Source organism: Neomonachus schauinslandi, chromosome 10 (assembly GCF_002201575.2).
Source record: "Neomonachus schauinslandi chromosome 10, ASM220157v2, whole genome shotgun sequence".
Lineage (NCBI taxonomy): Eukaryota > Metazoa > Chordata > Mammalia > Carnivora > Phocidae > Neomonachus > Neomonachus schauinslandi.
In genome coordinates this window covers 110727054-110743363 of record NC_058412.1, presented here as the reverse complement: position 1 = coordinate 110743363, position 16310 = coordinate 110727054, and the positions used below count along the sequence as shown (strand labels likewise).

At 56.8% G+C, this 16310-nt stretch overlaps 1 protein-coding gene across 1 annotated transcript in view; it reads right to left on the bottom strand.

The window, feature by feature from the left end:
- The window catches only part of NOL4L (nucleolar protein 4 like), a 32947-nt gene extending 23087 nt beyond the window's left edge, over nucleotides 1-9860 (bottom strand). The window contains exons 1-2 of the mRNA XM_044918915.1: nucleotides 9827-9860; nucleotides 1465-1606 (exon numbers count right to left, since the gene is read on the bottom strand). Of these exons, the coding sequence (XP_044774850.1) occupies nucleotides 1465-1573 (109 nt within the window). The 5' untranslated portion in view covers nucleotides 1574-1606; nucleotides 9827-9860. The remainder of the gene's footprint in view (nucleotides 1-1464; nucleotides 1607-9826) is intronic.
- Between the last annotated feature and the right edge of the window lie 6450 nt (nucleotides 9861-16310).

Genomic DNA, 16310 nt, shown 5'->3' with positions numbered 1-16310 from the left:
TCCCAAAGGGTGGTTTTGAGCAACAATAACAGAAGAATTTTTCAAGAATGAATTGAAGGAATATGGCCCCCATTCAGTCCTACTACTCAGGTTTTTTAAAAAAATGTTCTGGATCCTTCTTGGGAAGGTATAACCCTATGCCCTTGGCTGAGCTCTGCTGGCTTGGTCTTTGGTGTGGCCTTTGGGTGTGGCCTTTGATCAGCTCAGATGAGGAGGGAGGTCAGCTGCTGGGCACTTCCCAGCCCCGGAGCCCCCAGCAGCATGTGGCTGCCCCCACCCCGTGGGAATACTGGGAGGTGGTACTGGTCTGGGAGGCTCTGGTGGGGAGGCTCACAGCACGAGGGGATCGTGCTGACCTCACGAGGTGTCAGGGCACAAAAGTCTTTTCTTTCCTAGCAGCCTTGTACCCCACTCCTGGCAAAACCACCCTCTGGGCTCCCCAGCCCCTGGCCCAGCTTCCCCAGCTGCCTCCAGGCTGGGTCTCCTCCCAGACAAAGCCGGATTCAGGCCCCGTGAGGGCAGTCGGGAAGCAGGCGCAGGTTCTGCCATGGAGACGAACTTTGACCCAAACTGCAAGGCTCCTACCCCTTATTTACTCTTTAAGGCTAACCCGTTTCGCAGAGTTAACATTACACCGCTTTTTAACCCTGCACTTCCCTCCCGCGTTCCCGGCCCCGAACTTTGACCCCTCCTAATTGCCGGCTCTACACCCCACATCTCTGAGGCTCAGCCCTGGGCTCGTCCCTCACCCCCAATCACCTCCCCAGAAACCAGACAGAGCCCCACCAGAGACCGTGACCACAGGTGCCACCCCACGCCCACAACTGCGTGTAGCTGACACAGCCGCCCGGGGCTCCAAAGAGGCGCTCCAGAGTGGACCCCTGGGATCTGACTTCGGACTCCCAACTCTCCCATCCCGAGGAGAAAGCGTCTGTTCTGAGGCCGGAGGAGGCCGCCTGGCTTGTCCTGGAGGGCAGCGGGGAGCCAGTGCTCGGGCAGCTCCTCAGCCGGGCCGCTTCTCATCCTAAGAGGCTGGGGACACACAGTGGACAAGCGCACTGCCTGCTGGTTCACAGGTGACGGGCAGGGACCCTGTCCTGAAGCCCAACTCTTGCTTTCGTGGCTGGGCAGCTGGACCGTTCCAGGTCAGGCACACCGGCTAATGACCTTCCCAGACCTTAACTGCGGTGACTTCGATGTCCGTATCCCATCAGCCCGCGAGCATCAGCGCAAACAGACACGACACCCCATCGGCTGCCGGCCCCCGAGGGCTCTATCCATTTCCCTCCCGGAGGACTTGCTCCCCCTGGCACCAGGGGCTGTGGCACTGGCGGAGACACCCAGGAGACCAGGGGCAGCTGGAAGCCTGGACCTGGGCCACCCCCAGAGGCCCCAGCCCAGATTCCACGGCCCCCCTGGCAGCAGGCGCAGCCCCTCCCCCGCCGGCCATCAAGGGACACTCACCGTCCTCTTGGCTGTGGAGGTTCTGAGGGCTCCGCATCCTCTCGTCCTGGCTGGGACTCAGGCTGGAGGCCAGGTGTGGGTCAGCTGACATCCATGTGGAGTCGTTCATATCAAAATCTTCACTGCTCACAGAAGTTTCATCCTGATTGGGGACAAAGAAGGTGGATGTTGAACAGGGACAGGCTCTCCAGAGCCCCGAGGCAGCAGTTTCAGTGAACCCCGGGTCCCGTGGGCATTTGGAAGTGCCCAAAGGCCACCAGCAGCCCCCAAACCTTGCAGTAGGGGCTGGGTTGCTCCCCTTGCCCCCCATGGAAGTGGTTCGGGCTCTGGTTCCTGTCGGAAGCCAGGGCTGAGGGCCGGCGAGGTCTGTAATTGAAGACAATTATGAGGTCTTGCATCCTGTAAGGGCGGATAGCAGGGCCTGGCTCGTACCCTTGTGAGCCAAGGTTGAGACAAGCGCCGTAAACAAGGGCCACAGCTCCCCTCTCCCTGCCCACAGCCCAGAGAAGACGGCTCACTGTGCACAGGGCCTGGCGGCCAGAAGGGGGTAGCAGGACCTGCCCGCGCGCTGCGAGGCCAAGCCGTCGCCCCCACTAGGCCTGCAGCCCCAACTCCGGCTCCCGTGGAGCATGCATGGAATTCCTTTCTCCCACTCCCCCAATCCAGAGGACATTTCTGTCTTCCTCCTTCCTAACCTTTGCTGGGCTTCAAAGATATGCTCTTGGGCAGCTTCCAGGGCTGAAAAGGCCAGCCCCAGAAGTGCAGAGAAGGAAGGGGGTGGGGCAGGCGAGGAGGGTTCGAATCAGACCGCAAAAGGGGGTTTGGCTCAAGGACCTAGGGGGCCGCCAGGGCCTTCCAAACAGCCGGAGGGCCTGCTGGCTAGGACCACGCCTGCCTCCTCTCCCCTGGCTGGCTTCAGTGAGCCCCTGGCCAGTCATCTGGGAACCCCCAGGGCGGGGCCCCTTCAATCCAGCCCTCCAGTGGGAAGGGACCCCACCTCCTACTTGGCCCGGCCTCTTTCAGGAGCTGCAAGCAACTGTGTTTGGGAGCTGGCTGCAAAATGCAAGAAAGATGACCCAGCAGCTCCCACACCCCGGGCTGGCTTCGCCCCCTCCCCTCTCCCCTCTAGCAAGATACAATGGCATCTGTGGGGCCCCCAGTAAGGACCTCTGGCAGAGCCCCCCCACATCCCCCCCCCCAAAAAGCCTCCCCTCCAGGGCCCCCTCACAGACAACTCTTTTATAATGAGCAAACACACTTTGGTTGGAACTTTTCTTCCGAGGCTGTCCCTGAGGCAGACACATCTGTTCTCCAAGTGCTAGGGAACCAGTGTGGATTATCCTCCACCCCTCCCCCACCCCGCTGGGCTGGCAGGGAGTTTCCTGGAATTTACAGCTTCTGTGCAGCGAGTGTGCACCCTCTGCGGCTGGATCTGGAGCTCGCGAGCTGAGCCGCCGTGCCAGCTCTGCCCAGCTCAGGGGTCCCCACGAGGCATACCCGGAGCCTCAGGGGACAGAGACCATGTGTCCTCCTGTGCCCTCTCCCACCCCCACACTCTGCCTCCCTCCCACAGGCTGCCCTGCTCCGTATGCACAAGCACATCCGCCCAGTCTTCCTCGAGCGAAAACACGCTCACTCAACATTCACCCAGACTATGTTCTCACCCCCGCGGGGACACGTGTGTTCAAGAGGCTCTCTCTGCACAAAGGGCACAAAGGGACGACAAAACCCTCCCCTGTATCCCCAGAATGGAACCTAAGAGGGAGAGAGAAGACTGGCAGGAGAGAGGACCCCTGGAGGCATAGAGCCCATCCAGGCTCCGGGAGCCAGGAACCGGGGCATCCTTCCTTGCCTGGGCGCCTTGCTCCTTCCTGGCTGCCCAGGGCACACTGTGCTCAGGACCTGACCTGAGGTAGGAAGGCCCCCTCCTGGCTCTGGGGTGTTGTTGAAACACTCAGGATTTAAAAGACTGAATCTATTAGCATCCGGAAGCACCACCTACTCAAAGCGCTTCACGCATTCAGTCAGCAAAAGTATTTACTGAACACCTACTATGAGCCAAGCACCTTTCTAGGCGCTGGGAAATTGTGTGGTGGGTAAGACAGAGTCCTGGCCCTCCTGGCACTCACCGTCCAGCAGGGGAGGGGGACAGTGAGCAGATAAACACATCACCACCATGGTGAGGAGAGCTCCAGAGGAGGTGGGAGAGGGGCCTGCAGGGCTGAGCTGTCAGGTGGCCGGGGAGGGCCTCGCTGGTGAGGAAACACCTGAGCGGAAGCCCACGGGAAGTGAGGAAGGTTGCCATGTGGGGGTCTATGCAGGGAGCCTTCCGGGCACCAGCACATGTGGGGGTGGGGGTGGGGGGCGGGGCTGTCTGAGGAGCAGCCAGGAGGCCACTGTGGCCAGGGGGCTAGTCTGGGGGCAGCGGAGCCACACAGGGGTGTCCCCGGCCCGTCACCCCGGGCGGGGCTGTCTGCAGCCCAGAGAAAGGCTTGCGGACTGTTCCACTGAACACACAGCGTCCTCACGGCGGAGCAGGAAAAAGGCAGAACTGCTGGGTGCAGTGCTCAGGGCGCCCGCACTCTGCCCTCCGCCAAGTTGAAAACATTCACAGCCGCCAAAGTGCACCAGGTGCCAAGTGCTCCCCTTGGCCCTCTCGTTTCATCCTCCCCGCAGGCCCACCAGGTAGATGTAGTTATCAGCCCCACTGTACGGATGAGAAACTGAGGCTCCGAGGGGTTAAGGCGCTTGCCCAAGGTCATGAGCTTACTTTACAAGTGGCGGAGCCAGAGGTGTTGGATCCCGAAGGCCCAGACACACCCTCCTCCCTGCCGGCTAGTCTCCGTTCCCGCTGTCCCCCTCACCTGGAGTACCCACCCTACTGTGGCACTCCACAACCCAAGTTCTGAGCACACACCTGTCTCACCCACCGGCTCCGGCTCGGTGTCCATCAGTCGTTCTTACACCGCCTGTCCGCCGGCACCGGCGGCCCCTGCACTTAGGCACGCCCCCCTCAGCTGCGGCGCGTCAGCACGCGGTGGGGCTTTGCCCCGTCCTTCCCCGGAGAATCGCAAGTCCTTCCGAGGGTGGGGACGAGGCTGGCGGTTCCCTGGACCCCCACGAGGCCTGCGAGACGCGGAGAACTGGCTGAAGTGCCTGGCATGATGCTGGTGTTGAATGCGGATGTGGCCGGAGTTTGACAAGTAAGGACTCGGTCCCACTGCACACAGCTCCTGGACGGAGACCAGATGAGCCCTGGATCCTGTGGCGGGCGGGCGGCAGCGAGCAGCCCTGCAGGGTCTCCCTGCTGCCCCGCCAGCCACCCCCCGCAGAGCCTAGGGTTTCTCCGACTCCGATCGCTTAACCGTCCCCCACCCGGACAAGTCCAGTTAGGAAGAGGTGAGCTACATTTCACACTGACTCCCCAGTCACCTGATAATGAAGAACACCCAGTGCCCACCCACAAAGGCCTCTGGGGCAAGGGTTTTAGGAGACTTCCTCACAACCACTCCATAAAAAAACAACAGCAAAAAACCCAAAAAGGCAGGCACCCACGTCAGGCCTGTCCCGGGACCTGGTACCTGCCCCTCGGAGGCCTGCCCCGGCCGCCCAAGGGCACCACAGCTAGTCCAGTGAGCTGCAGGCAGCCTGCGCCCAGAGCCCCCTTGGCAGTGCCACCACACCTCCTCCCTTCCATCGAGAGAACCAGACTGCTTAACGACGAAGTGTGTCAGGATGAGACCCAAAGGAAACGCACGGGAGACGAAGCTGTATTTACACACACTCCCACACGAGCTCTCTTCAACGAGGCGACACACATTTACTGAGCATCTACTGTGGGCTCGTGTTGTGCTGGGGACATAGATGACTAAGCCTCCTTTCCTCTAGGACCTTGTTATCTAGGGAGAGACACCAGTGAGAAATTCGGACCCGCCCGTAAGTGCCGAGAGACAGGGGCTGTGGACCCCGCCCACGGTACCTGCGGACTCTCGAGCTTGCCCCAGAGCGTCTTCTCCCGGACCCCGGGGTCCTGCTCCATGAATCCCGGCTCGGAAGGCAGAGGTTCTATTTCACATTTGGACACTCCTGCTACCGCCATTTTTTATGAGAAATCAAGTGTGGTCAACCTGACTTAAAAGCAGAAAACGAGTAAGTCCCGGTTGGACTTACACAGCTGCCACAACTCTTACTTTCGGGGCTGTCTTGGGAGCGAGGCGTGCCCAGACCCCCTCTGCGACCTGCCTGCGACAGCACAGCCCCCAGCTGCAGAGGGCAGACTGAAACTTCACCCACTCACACAGGGCCAAGGCCCGGGGAGCCGGCTAATTACACAGGCAATTACCAGCACACAAGGTCCGAGCCCATCAGCAGCTCGAGCGGGCGGTGCGCTCGAGTCCGGGGCGGGGGTGTGCGGGAGGCAGCCGGGCGCAGGTCTGGGAGCGGTGGCAGGGTCTCAGGCCCCTGCACTGACCTAGGGAGCTCTCCCTGCTCAGCCAGAGGTCGCGAGTCGGGCACCTCTTGCTTTTCTCTCCTGGACGCTCAAGGGAATTTGGTCTACTAATTTCTCTCTTTCTGTAAACAAACTTCAGTGACGTTTTCATTAGAAAATACAAGAGTAGATCCAATCCAGTACTTCTGGGCCCCCTCTCCCCAGGCTCCCCGTGAGTGACCAGACAGTCGCTCCTCTTACCTCTGCTCTCAGACACCTTGAAGCCTACGGCCTTGCACCTGTTGGTAAAAGTCCATCATTCGGCACCAAAGGGCCTGAGCCATTGTGGGCCTCAAGGTGACAGCGACAAGGGCCTTCCTGAAGAGGGAACTCAAGAACGTGTGGGGAGCAGGCGGGCAGCACCCAGCCAGCCGCTGGGACACACCCCAGTCTGGGAGCCCTGACTCTGGGTAGAAGGAGAGGGACCGACCAAACCCTCCCTGGCTCTTATCTGCAGTCCAAAATTCACGGGCAGGTTCAGTTTCTCTCCACCCAGGTTCTGTGGCCCTTCCTCCTCCGCAGGCAAACTAGCACCAACCGCTGCCCAGCCTAGGAGGAGGAGAAAGTGGGAGAGCAGAGGGGAAATGGTGGAAACGAGCCTGTATCCATGGCGGGTAACTAGGAACAGGTGCTATCAGTAACCTGATTATTTTACAACTGGGGTCAATTTCTTGGGAACTAGGTTCCTGGTGCCTCTGAAGTTGAGCCATTTGCATCCTCCAGGACAGGGATCCTGGGGCGTGCCTCACACAACATTTTCCAGGCCTTTCCTCTGAGCTGTAACTCTATCTCTACCACTTGCTTTGAGGGGGAAAAAAAATAAATAAATAAAGGAGGAGGATCTGCTGAGAATTTAGTGCAATTGTAAGCCATAAGCCCTGACCAGGAGCCCTGGGTGTGTGTTTCAGGGAAGGGGGTGGGGGGAGGACGGGGATGTGCTGGAGGTGTTTGGGGGCCAGGCAGGAGACAGACCCCTCTGTCTCACCCCTGCAGCCTGATGGATGAGAGGCCGAAGCTTTTGCCAGAAAGACCAGGCTAGGACAGTTGCCCCGGCACTAGTTCTACCCCAAGTAGGCAGGCACCAAGATGCAGAAAGTGAGCACCTCCTTCTGGAACACCTGCAGGCTCCTTCCAGGCCCTGGAAATTCTTCAGTACGAGGCAATTCTTCCCCTTGTCTCCATGTCAGCGAGCATTACACACACAGCCTTCTGAGCATGCCAAGAAGGTACTGAACCACATTTGACCCCAACTTAACCACTTCAGTTCATCAGATGGCTTATTAATGGAAGACGAAAAACCCCCAGGATTTAAAGCAACAAAGGTTCAAATCCCTGTAGTGAAGGGGTTGCACAAATGAAATCTTAGGGTGGTCTGAGCCATAGCTCCTGGGAGCTGTGGAGTCCCAAGGCAGCCGCTTCTTGCTACACTCCAAGCCCACCTGGCCACCAGGGGAGGAGGCCAGCCTCCCAGGGACACTCCCTGCACAATTCCACTCCTTCCTGCTAACATACTTCCTCTGCTCACTAGTTGTAAGTCATACAGGCCCTTCTGGGAAATGTGAAGTGGGGAGGGCTGAGACAGCAGTCACCCACCACCTTTTAGGTGCGCACTCTCACACACATAGGGTCTGTCAGAAACACACATATATATGGGGATGCTCTGTTGTCCTTGCTGTCATGAACGCCTGAATGCTGGGAGTGAGCATTTTCAACACCTTCCTACGAGTGTATCGAGTGTAAAACGGGCTTTTGTTTCCTAGGCAAAGGCAACTGGCTGTTTTCCCAGCACTCCTCACCACGAGGGCCTCACTGACACCCCAGGCCCTGGCATTAACAGGGGTCTCTTTAAGAGGGTGGGTGGAGAGATGAGCTGCAGCAGACGGGGTTCTTCCAGCCAAAAGGAGGGCTGGAGAGGAACCACTCTGAGCTAATCCCCTGCAGGAGTTTCCTTCCAAGAAAAGGACCCAGACAAGACAAAAAAGTTCTTGAGCAACTTGGGGTGGCCAGGCTCCACAGGGGCCCAGGGAAGTTCCCCCAAACCCACCTCCCTAGCTGGAAGGAAAGCTCTGGGGGTACTCCGCTCCTGCTATTCTGCAGGCGGGTGCTGAATGGGGTCCCATCACCCAGCCATGGTACAGTGGGTGTGGGAGGAGGGGCTATCTTAAAACCTACTCTATAAAACAAGCCCAGCTTGAACTGGGATTAGACAGGAGCTTGATATTATTTAAAGACACATTTAGGTCCTAATGGTTTTCCAATGAAGGGGTAATTTACTATGTAAGGACTAAACTGCCACTGGGGCTGGGGCACCCATGGGTCTTTCCCCCAGACCAACCTACAGCCCAGAAGCAGGGGGCAAGACAGCACCCCTAGTCCTGTCACACAGATGGTTCTCCCCAGAGGAGCTGTGAGAGCCCCACACACCTCTCCCCACAATCCCCACCTGGTAGGCTGGGGGCCCCAGGCTGGGGTTTCCAGCTGATTCTGGGATAAGTAGGGCTTTATCTCAAGGGAGAATCTATTTCAAGCCACAATCCTTCTCAGAAAGAGGAGGAAATCACAGAGTCCAAACACCATTTCAGGTGAAATCAAGAGGTTATTAATCTCCCCTCAGAGCAGACAGAAAGAAAAATCAATGTTTTAGAGGGGGGAAAAAAGGTTCCATTTGAATTAATGGGTTTGTGGCTTCTCCATTGATCTGCGCCTCTTCACACTTTCTTTTTGTGCTTTTGTGCTCTTGGGGAGGGGGAAGGGAGAAGGGAATGGGGAGGAGAGGGGTGGGCCTCCTGGTAAGGAAAAGGACGGTCTAACCTTAACCTTTCTCCAGGAATAATGCTAATTAGTCAGGCTTAATGAGAACTTCCCCCAGGAAGCGCGGCCCAGTAGGGGCGACCGGACTCTGGCAAACGCTGCTCCAGGTTGGGGGGGTGGGGGGGGAAGGTGGGCGGTCACTTCTGAATTCTAGCAGCTGGAATAAAAAAATGTGGATTGCACCCTCCTGCCCCCGGGCCCCACGAGAAAGTGTCCGGCCCAGGAGGGCTAGGTGGAGAGCGGATAGCGGCCGGCGGAGGTGTAAATCCAACTTAACCCGGCCGCGCGCCCTCACCCCGGCCAGCTGCCCCCGCCCCACGCGTCCCCTTCATTAAGGAATGCCCCTTCGCCTGGGGCTGCCGACGCCCCCGGCTTCCGCTCCGTTGGTACACCTGAGAAGGGCCACCGGTCCCCTCCGGGGAGGGACAGGGGCCTGCCAAAGTGGGCTCAACTCTGCAAACCTCGTCTCAACTCCCCGCGCCGAGGCTGGGAGCCCCTCCCAGCCACTCAACGCTTCCCGTCCTCAGATCCCCAAACACAGTCTACTTCCCCTCTCGCCGCGGTCGCGGTGGCGGCAACCCGAGCCCGGCCCCCACCCCGCCGCCTGCGAACGCCTTCCTCCCCGGGACGCGGTGCCGAGCCCGCTGCAAACGGTGTGGCCGCCGCACAATACCGCGACGCGGCGCACACAATCACCGCCCCCCAGGACCGGCGGCGCGCACGGCCCGGGAGTGGGGTGCTCCCAGCGGCCCCCCGGCACTCGCGGCCAGGCACACCTCTCGGGCACTCCACAGCCCCCAGAGTGCATCTCCTCTGCCCGCCCCCCCCCACTCGGTCACACTCACCCGCCCCCCGCCCCAGCCCACTCCGCCCAGGGCGCAGCCGCTTCCCTGCGCCCTCCTCCTCAGCCCCAGCGCAGGAAGCTCCCCCCCGTCCCCCTCCCCAGAACCCCCCAGCCCCCCCACCCCCCCACCCCCGCCCAACGGCCCGGCGGCCGGAGGGGGGCGGCGGCCGGGGGCCCGGAAACGGCCCGATCGCGGGGATCCGGGCCGGACTCCGTACCTGGGCGGGAGGCGAGGCGGAGACGGGCGGTCGGGCTCGGCGAGTGAGCGGGGCGGGCGGCAGTGACAGCCCCACGGCTCCAGCTGCTGCTGCTGCTGCTGCTGCCGCGGCCGCCCGGGGAGAGGGGCTGGCACCGCCGCGGCGCGTCACTGCCCGGCCCGGGGGCGGGGGTGGCCAGGGGGAGGGCCCAGGCGAGCGGCGGCGGCAGCGGCGGCGGCGCCGCGGCCGGGAGGGAGGGAGGGGGAGGGGGGGCACCGGGCACGGGGAGGCGGGGGAGGGGGGGCGGGACCGGGCACGGGGCGGGGGCCGGGGGGAGGGGAGCGCAGGGAGGGCGCACGCTGGGGGAGTAGGAGGAGCAGCAGGAGGAGGAGGTGGAGGGGCTGACGAGAGGGAGGAGTGGGCACGGAGGGGAGGGGGAGAGAGAGGAAAAGGAGGCACCCAGAGAGGAGAAAGGAGGGAGAGGCCGGGGGGCGGGGAGGGGGGAGAGGAGGTGGAAGGAGGGGGTGCTGGGCCAGGTAGTGGGGGAGGGATGAGGGCGCACTGGACGCGCTGCCGTGCGCTCTGGGGGGGGGGGGGGGCGCTCTTAAGGGGGAAGCGCTTCGAAGAAGATTCTTGCCCGGGGCTGAGCCCAGGAAAGAAGGCGGTGGGGTCTGTGCCCGCCCCTCGCTCCTGGAGGCCGCAATCTTCGGGTCTGAGGGTGGGGGTTGGGGGGCACCCGGCCCGCCGGCTCTCCGCGTTCAGGCCAGGAGAGGAGAGACTTGGCCCAAAGAAAGTGACTCAGGCACCATTAGGAACTCTCGGCGCCCTGGGGCCTTCGGGCAGCCCTGGACCTCCTCGCGTCTCCTGGTTCCCCGGGGACGCGGGTCCTCGCTGGGCGGGGCGGCTGGGTCCCCGGGCGGTCTCCGCGAGACCCTGGTCTGGGAAAGCCAGGCACGTGGCTGGCTCTCTGCCGCCCCCCCCCATCTCAGGGCCCCCCTTTTCTTGATCAAGTTCAAGCTCGGTCCCCTCGGTGCGCTGCCCACCCTCTGCCCCCTCCTCTCCCCTCCCCCTCCCGATATTCCGTACCATCTCGCCTTTTCACTCTTCCTTTGTCTCTTTCTCACCACTTAGTTTACACCCTCCCAAGCTCCCCTTCTCCCTCCCCGGCGGGCGCCTGTGACTTCAGGATGCGTTCACCTGTCCGACCCAAACATTTCAGCGATCCCGAGCGCTCGCCGCGGACTCTCTCTCTCTCTGCTCCCTCCCCACCCCCCCCACCCCACTCCTCCCGCAGGTCATTGTGCTCCTCTAGACCACGGGGAACCGGCTCCTTACGGCGCGCTAGCTCCAGTTGTAAAGTAATAGGATAACATCAAGAATGCTGGTCCATCCCAGACCTGGGCGCGTACTGTCCGCGGAGACACAGCACCGCAGGAGAGGGAAGACCCGTGCGGATCGGAGACGCCGTCCTCCCGCACACAGACAGACCTCGTCCGCCTGGGGTGCGGGAGAAGACCGCGTGGGGCGCCGCGGGGTGGGGGGTGGGGGACACTGAACCTGCAAGCAACCTCAGACTCAGGCTAAAACATAACTCGCTCGTCCCCAAACAGCACAATTAGACCCCAGCAGAGAAGATGGGTCAAGGGCAGATGTCCCCCTCCTCAGATTCACAACCTCTGTTACAACGGATCTACCTTCAGAAAAAGCCTATGTTTTAACAAGGATGAGGAGCTGCCCTCGTGGAATTCTGTGAGGAAATGGTAAAAAACAAAACAAAACAAAACAAAAATACCAACAACGATCGCACCTCCTGGTCCCTCTAGTCGCACCCGAAAAAGAAGGGCAATTTCTCCTGACTTTACGCTACAACTCATTCACAGTGGAACCAGCAAAGAAGAAAAAACAAGAGAGCCATCTCGATTGTTTGCAATTTTGAAACAGACTGCCTTTAACCCTCCAACTTTTTTTCTCCAAAAGCCTTTTTCTTTCTTTCACTGAAAGCTGTGCATTGTGAACAATCCGAGGTAAACAAGGCTCCCTCTACAGGTGTGAGTTGGAAGTACAACACTACAGGTTCAGAGCTCAGTATTCACCCATTAGAAAAATGAAAAGATGGCAACACATCAAATTAAAGGCATGCAGAGCAGTCCTTCCACACACGCTAAAGGTTTTTCTGTCAATATAGAACTTAACTCTCTTTTTAAAAGAGGGTCTAAGCACGTTATTCATTAGCACCTTTTATCCAGGAAATCGAATGTGTTTTCAAATCAACGCACCCTTCCCAGTTTTCTCTAATAGATCTTTACTTCTCATCCTCTGTGGTGGGGGACGGTTCGGAGGCTGCATCACACATGTCCACATCCACACATGTTGGTGCCCAGTTACGATTTTTAGAATTTTAATTAGTGGCTGTGACTCTTCAGTTCATCCAGGGAGATGTGGGAGTTTCCAGCATGGGAAATGCCCTTCCTCACTCTGAAAATGAAATAATTCAGGCCCCGGATTTCCCATCTCTTCCCACCACATTTCTAGAGACCTTTGACTTCTCCTGGCCTGAGTCACTATCTCACAGCAGTGGTGGACATTTGGGCTTGAAATATAAAGCCAAATCCAACTGAAGTTCAAAGGTGGAATTGAACCCAGATAACCCACCTCTTCTCTGACTAATAAAAGAGAGCCAGTACCGCCCGGGAGAGCAGAGCAGTGATTTTCTCTAGGCATGAAATGTGAACTCATTTACCATCACTGAGATAAAACAGCCTCAGCCCCACTCAGCCCACAGAAAGCAGTTGGGAACCCTAGAGAAACCTGGCTGTTTAGCAGCACTGAAAATTAGGTGAGTTTTCCTGTGTGCTGAAGCCTGCAGAAATCTCCCAGATCCTTAGTCCTGCAGGAGCTGCCACTCCTTGAGTAACCTTGTGCCGGTTGCTTTCAGTGTCCTTCTGCCTTTGGACAACTCCCTCTATCCTTAAAGTGGCCACAGCACAGGTCCCAACAAGGAATGGCATGACCCAGTTTCTTGACCACTAATTCTCCCAATGATGTGTCCCTTCTTTTGGCCCCAGTCTGGTGGGAGACTAGGGCAGAGAAGGCTGCTCCCATCTGCTTAAGAGGGCAGTACTGCCCTTGTGTCCCCTTTGTGTCAGGCCCTGCAAACTGTGGGTGTTTTTTGTAAATGGACAATTGGCAGGGCATTTGCTCTAGAGAGCTTCTTAAGCAGCAAATCCCTCCAAGCAGATTTCTATATGAAATGAGCATACTCCACAAGTGGGGATCTGGCCAAGGGCACCAGGGGTTTGTTATTATTAGGAATAGCAGGATCTTAGCCTGAGCAGAGAGGATACCGTTCAAGCATCTCAAAGCATTTAAAAACCCATTTATCCCTATAAATTACTTACTAATGACAGAAGGGAACAGGTACCTGCACATTGGAGAGACTGGCAGACACCCTCCAACCATGTGATCAAATTCAGTTGCCCCCCAAGTGGGGCCACCTGACATAATGTGCTCACGTCCTGATGAGATGCAATTACCCATGTTGTGTTCCCCCCTCAAAATGCTTAACCTGAATCTGATCATGAAGAGACAACCAGACAAGAAATCCAGAAAGAGAGACTCTCCACAACACAACTGTCCTGACTCTTCAAAAGATTCATTGTTACTTATTCGGCTGTTCTAAATCATGAGACTAAAGAGAAATAACAACTAGATGCAAAGTTCGAATCTTGGTTGGATCCTAGAAACAAGAAGTAAGGTGGAGATGGGGTGGAGAGGCCCAGGAAGGGGTGGGGGGTGGAGTGGAGACAGGGGTTGAGGGTGGAGACAGGGATGGGCTCTGGGCTGAGTGGTCAGGGAAGGGCCCTCTCAGGAGTAAGCCTGAATGCGTGGCTGAAGTTGACAACTGGGTGAAGACCTGGGGGTGCAGTCTTCCAGGCAGAGGCAAGAGCTGGTGCCAGGGTCCTGAGCTGGGAAGGGACTGGCATGTTTGAGGAACGTAAAGGTGACTAGTGTGGCCAGGGCGAGATTGGCTGGGGTGGGGGGAAGGGTGAGAGGGTATTCAGGACCAAGCATGCATGGCCATGTACGCGACTGTAAGGTATGTGGATTTTATTCTAAGAGTGAGGAAATGATGCAATCTGAATTATGCCTTTAGACCAGAGGAGATGAGATTATAAGGAAGGGAGAGTGGCAGCAGGGACACCAGTGAGGAGGTTGAATAGCGTCCAGCCAAATGGGACCAGTTCAAATTCTGACTCTGAGACTAGACAAGTGACCTTAGGCACCACACTTAAATCTCTCGAAGCCTCAGTTTCCTGATCGGCAAAGTAGATAATAAGATAGTGTGCTTGGGCGCCTGGGTGGCTCAGTTGGTTAAGCGACTGCCTTCGGCTCAGGTCATGATCCTGGAGTCCTGGGATCGAGTCCCACATCAGGCTCCCTGCTCAGCAGGGAGTCTGCTTCTCCCTCTGACCCACTCCCCTCTCATGCTCTCTGTCTCTCATTCTCTCTCTCGCAAATAAATAAAAAAATTAGAAAAAAAAAAAAGATAGTGTGCTTAATGTAGTATTTGACACTGAAAGTTCCCCTTTGAGGGGCACCTGGGTGGCTCAGCGGGTTGAGCATCCAACCCTTGATTTCAGTTCAGGTCATGATCTCAGGGTGGTGAGATCAAGCCCCACGTCAGGCTCTGTGCTGAGCATGGAGTTGCTTGAAATTCTCTCTCTCTCCCTCTGCCCCTCCACCCCACCCCTTTGCTTACATGCGCAAAATCTCTCTCTCTCTCTCAAAAAACATTAAAAAGTTCCCCTTTGAAACTGGACACTGTGGTGGTCAGCCTCTAAGATGGCTCCCTGTGATCCTCACCTCCTGGTATCACACCCCAGTCCCCTGTCACAATGAATAGGGCTGTGGAAGCAATGAGACATTGCAGAAATGAGAGTGTATGACTTCTGAGGTCAGGCCATAAAATGCAGCTTGATCTCCTCCCCAGACGGAGTACTTGGTAAATGGCAGCTTTTATCATCATTATCAGGATTCTGGGTTTTCACAATGATGGCCATCCCCCTCCACAAATCCTGCACCAGTTTACTCAGCCACAGCAATGTGTGGCAGTTCCCATCTTATGACATGCTTGTCAATGCTTAGTATTAGCAAGCTCTTTTGTCTTTGTCAATCTAAGAGGTGAAAAATGGTATGTCTTATTTTCCTTTGCTTCTCTTCATATGGGAGTGTGAGCATTATATTTATGTGTATCGTGTGTCTATTGGTCACTTGCATTTGTTAGAACAACTTGTTCATATTCTTGGCCCATCTCTCTATTTGAGTTGGTGGACTTTTTTTTTCATGAAGGAAATTTAATCTTTTGTCATATATTTTGTAAGTATGTTGTCCTTTTGCTGTCTTTTTATTTTATTTATGATGGGATTTTTTTTTTTTTTTTTGCCATATGGAAATTTTACATTTTTAGACCCTCAGTTTTTTTCTGTTAGGGCTGAAGCATTTCAGGTCAAAACAAAGGTTTGTGTTTTTTTTGTGTGAAGATTTTATTTATTTGGCAGAGAGAGACACAGCGAGAGAGGGAACACAAGCAAGGCGAGTGGGAGAGGGAGAAGCAGGCCTCCCGCTGAGCAGGGAGACCGATACGGGGCTCCATCCCAGGACCCTGGGATCATGACCTGAGCCAAAGGCGGACGCTTAACCAACTGAGCCACCCAGGCGCCCCTTATCTATTTATTTTAGAGAGACAGCACAAGTGAGTGGGGGCAGCGGCAGAGGGAGAGACTCAAGCAGACTCCCCACTGAGCGTGGAGCCCCAGAGGGCCTCAATCCCACAACCCCAAGATCACAACCCTGAGATCACAACCCAAGGGGAAACCAAGAGTCCAACGCTCACCTGACTGAACCCCCCAGGTGGCCCCTCCATGCCATCTTTTAAATAATTCATCTTTATCCACGGATTAGAAAATACCAACATTATATCATGCTGATTTCCCATTATTTTTGGAATTGTCTATTCTATTTTATTGATGTATTCCTGTCCCAATATTATAACTCTAGAATATATTTTAATACCTGGTAGGGCTAACACTCACCTCTACCCTCCATGAACTGTCCAATTAAACCCAGGCCATAGCAGAGAGGTGCTCTAGGTGCAGACAATCATGGAGAAAGGAGAGGCTTGGGGTAGGGCGTCCCTGGAAGAGGTGACATCTACTCTGAACCAAAGAAAGCAGGAGGAGTGTGGCAGGTGGCAAGTAGGGAGGGCATTTCAGCAGGAAAGAGGAACATGGATGGAAGCACCAAGGGCTTCACACATGCCTGAATTCAAAATACTTGATCTGTGGGTTGGGTAGTACCTTGGCTTAACTATTTATTCTTTGCGTTTGCTGATTTTTACACAGCTGGCTGCAACCTCATAGTCAGTTTGACACCTTCGCTGAAATCTAGGAGAAACTGTCCAATACTGCTTCCTCATTCCTTCTCTATTTAGATAAATTTCCCATTA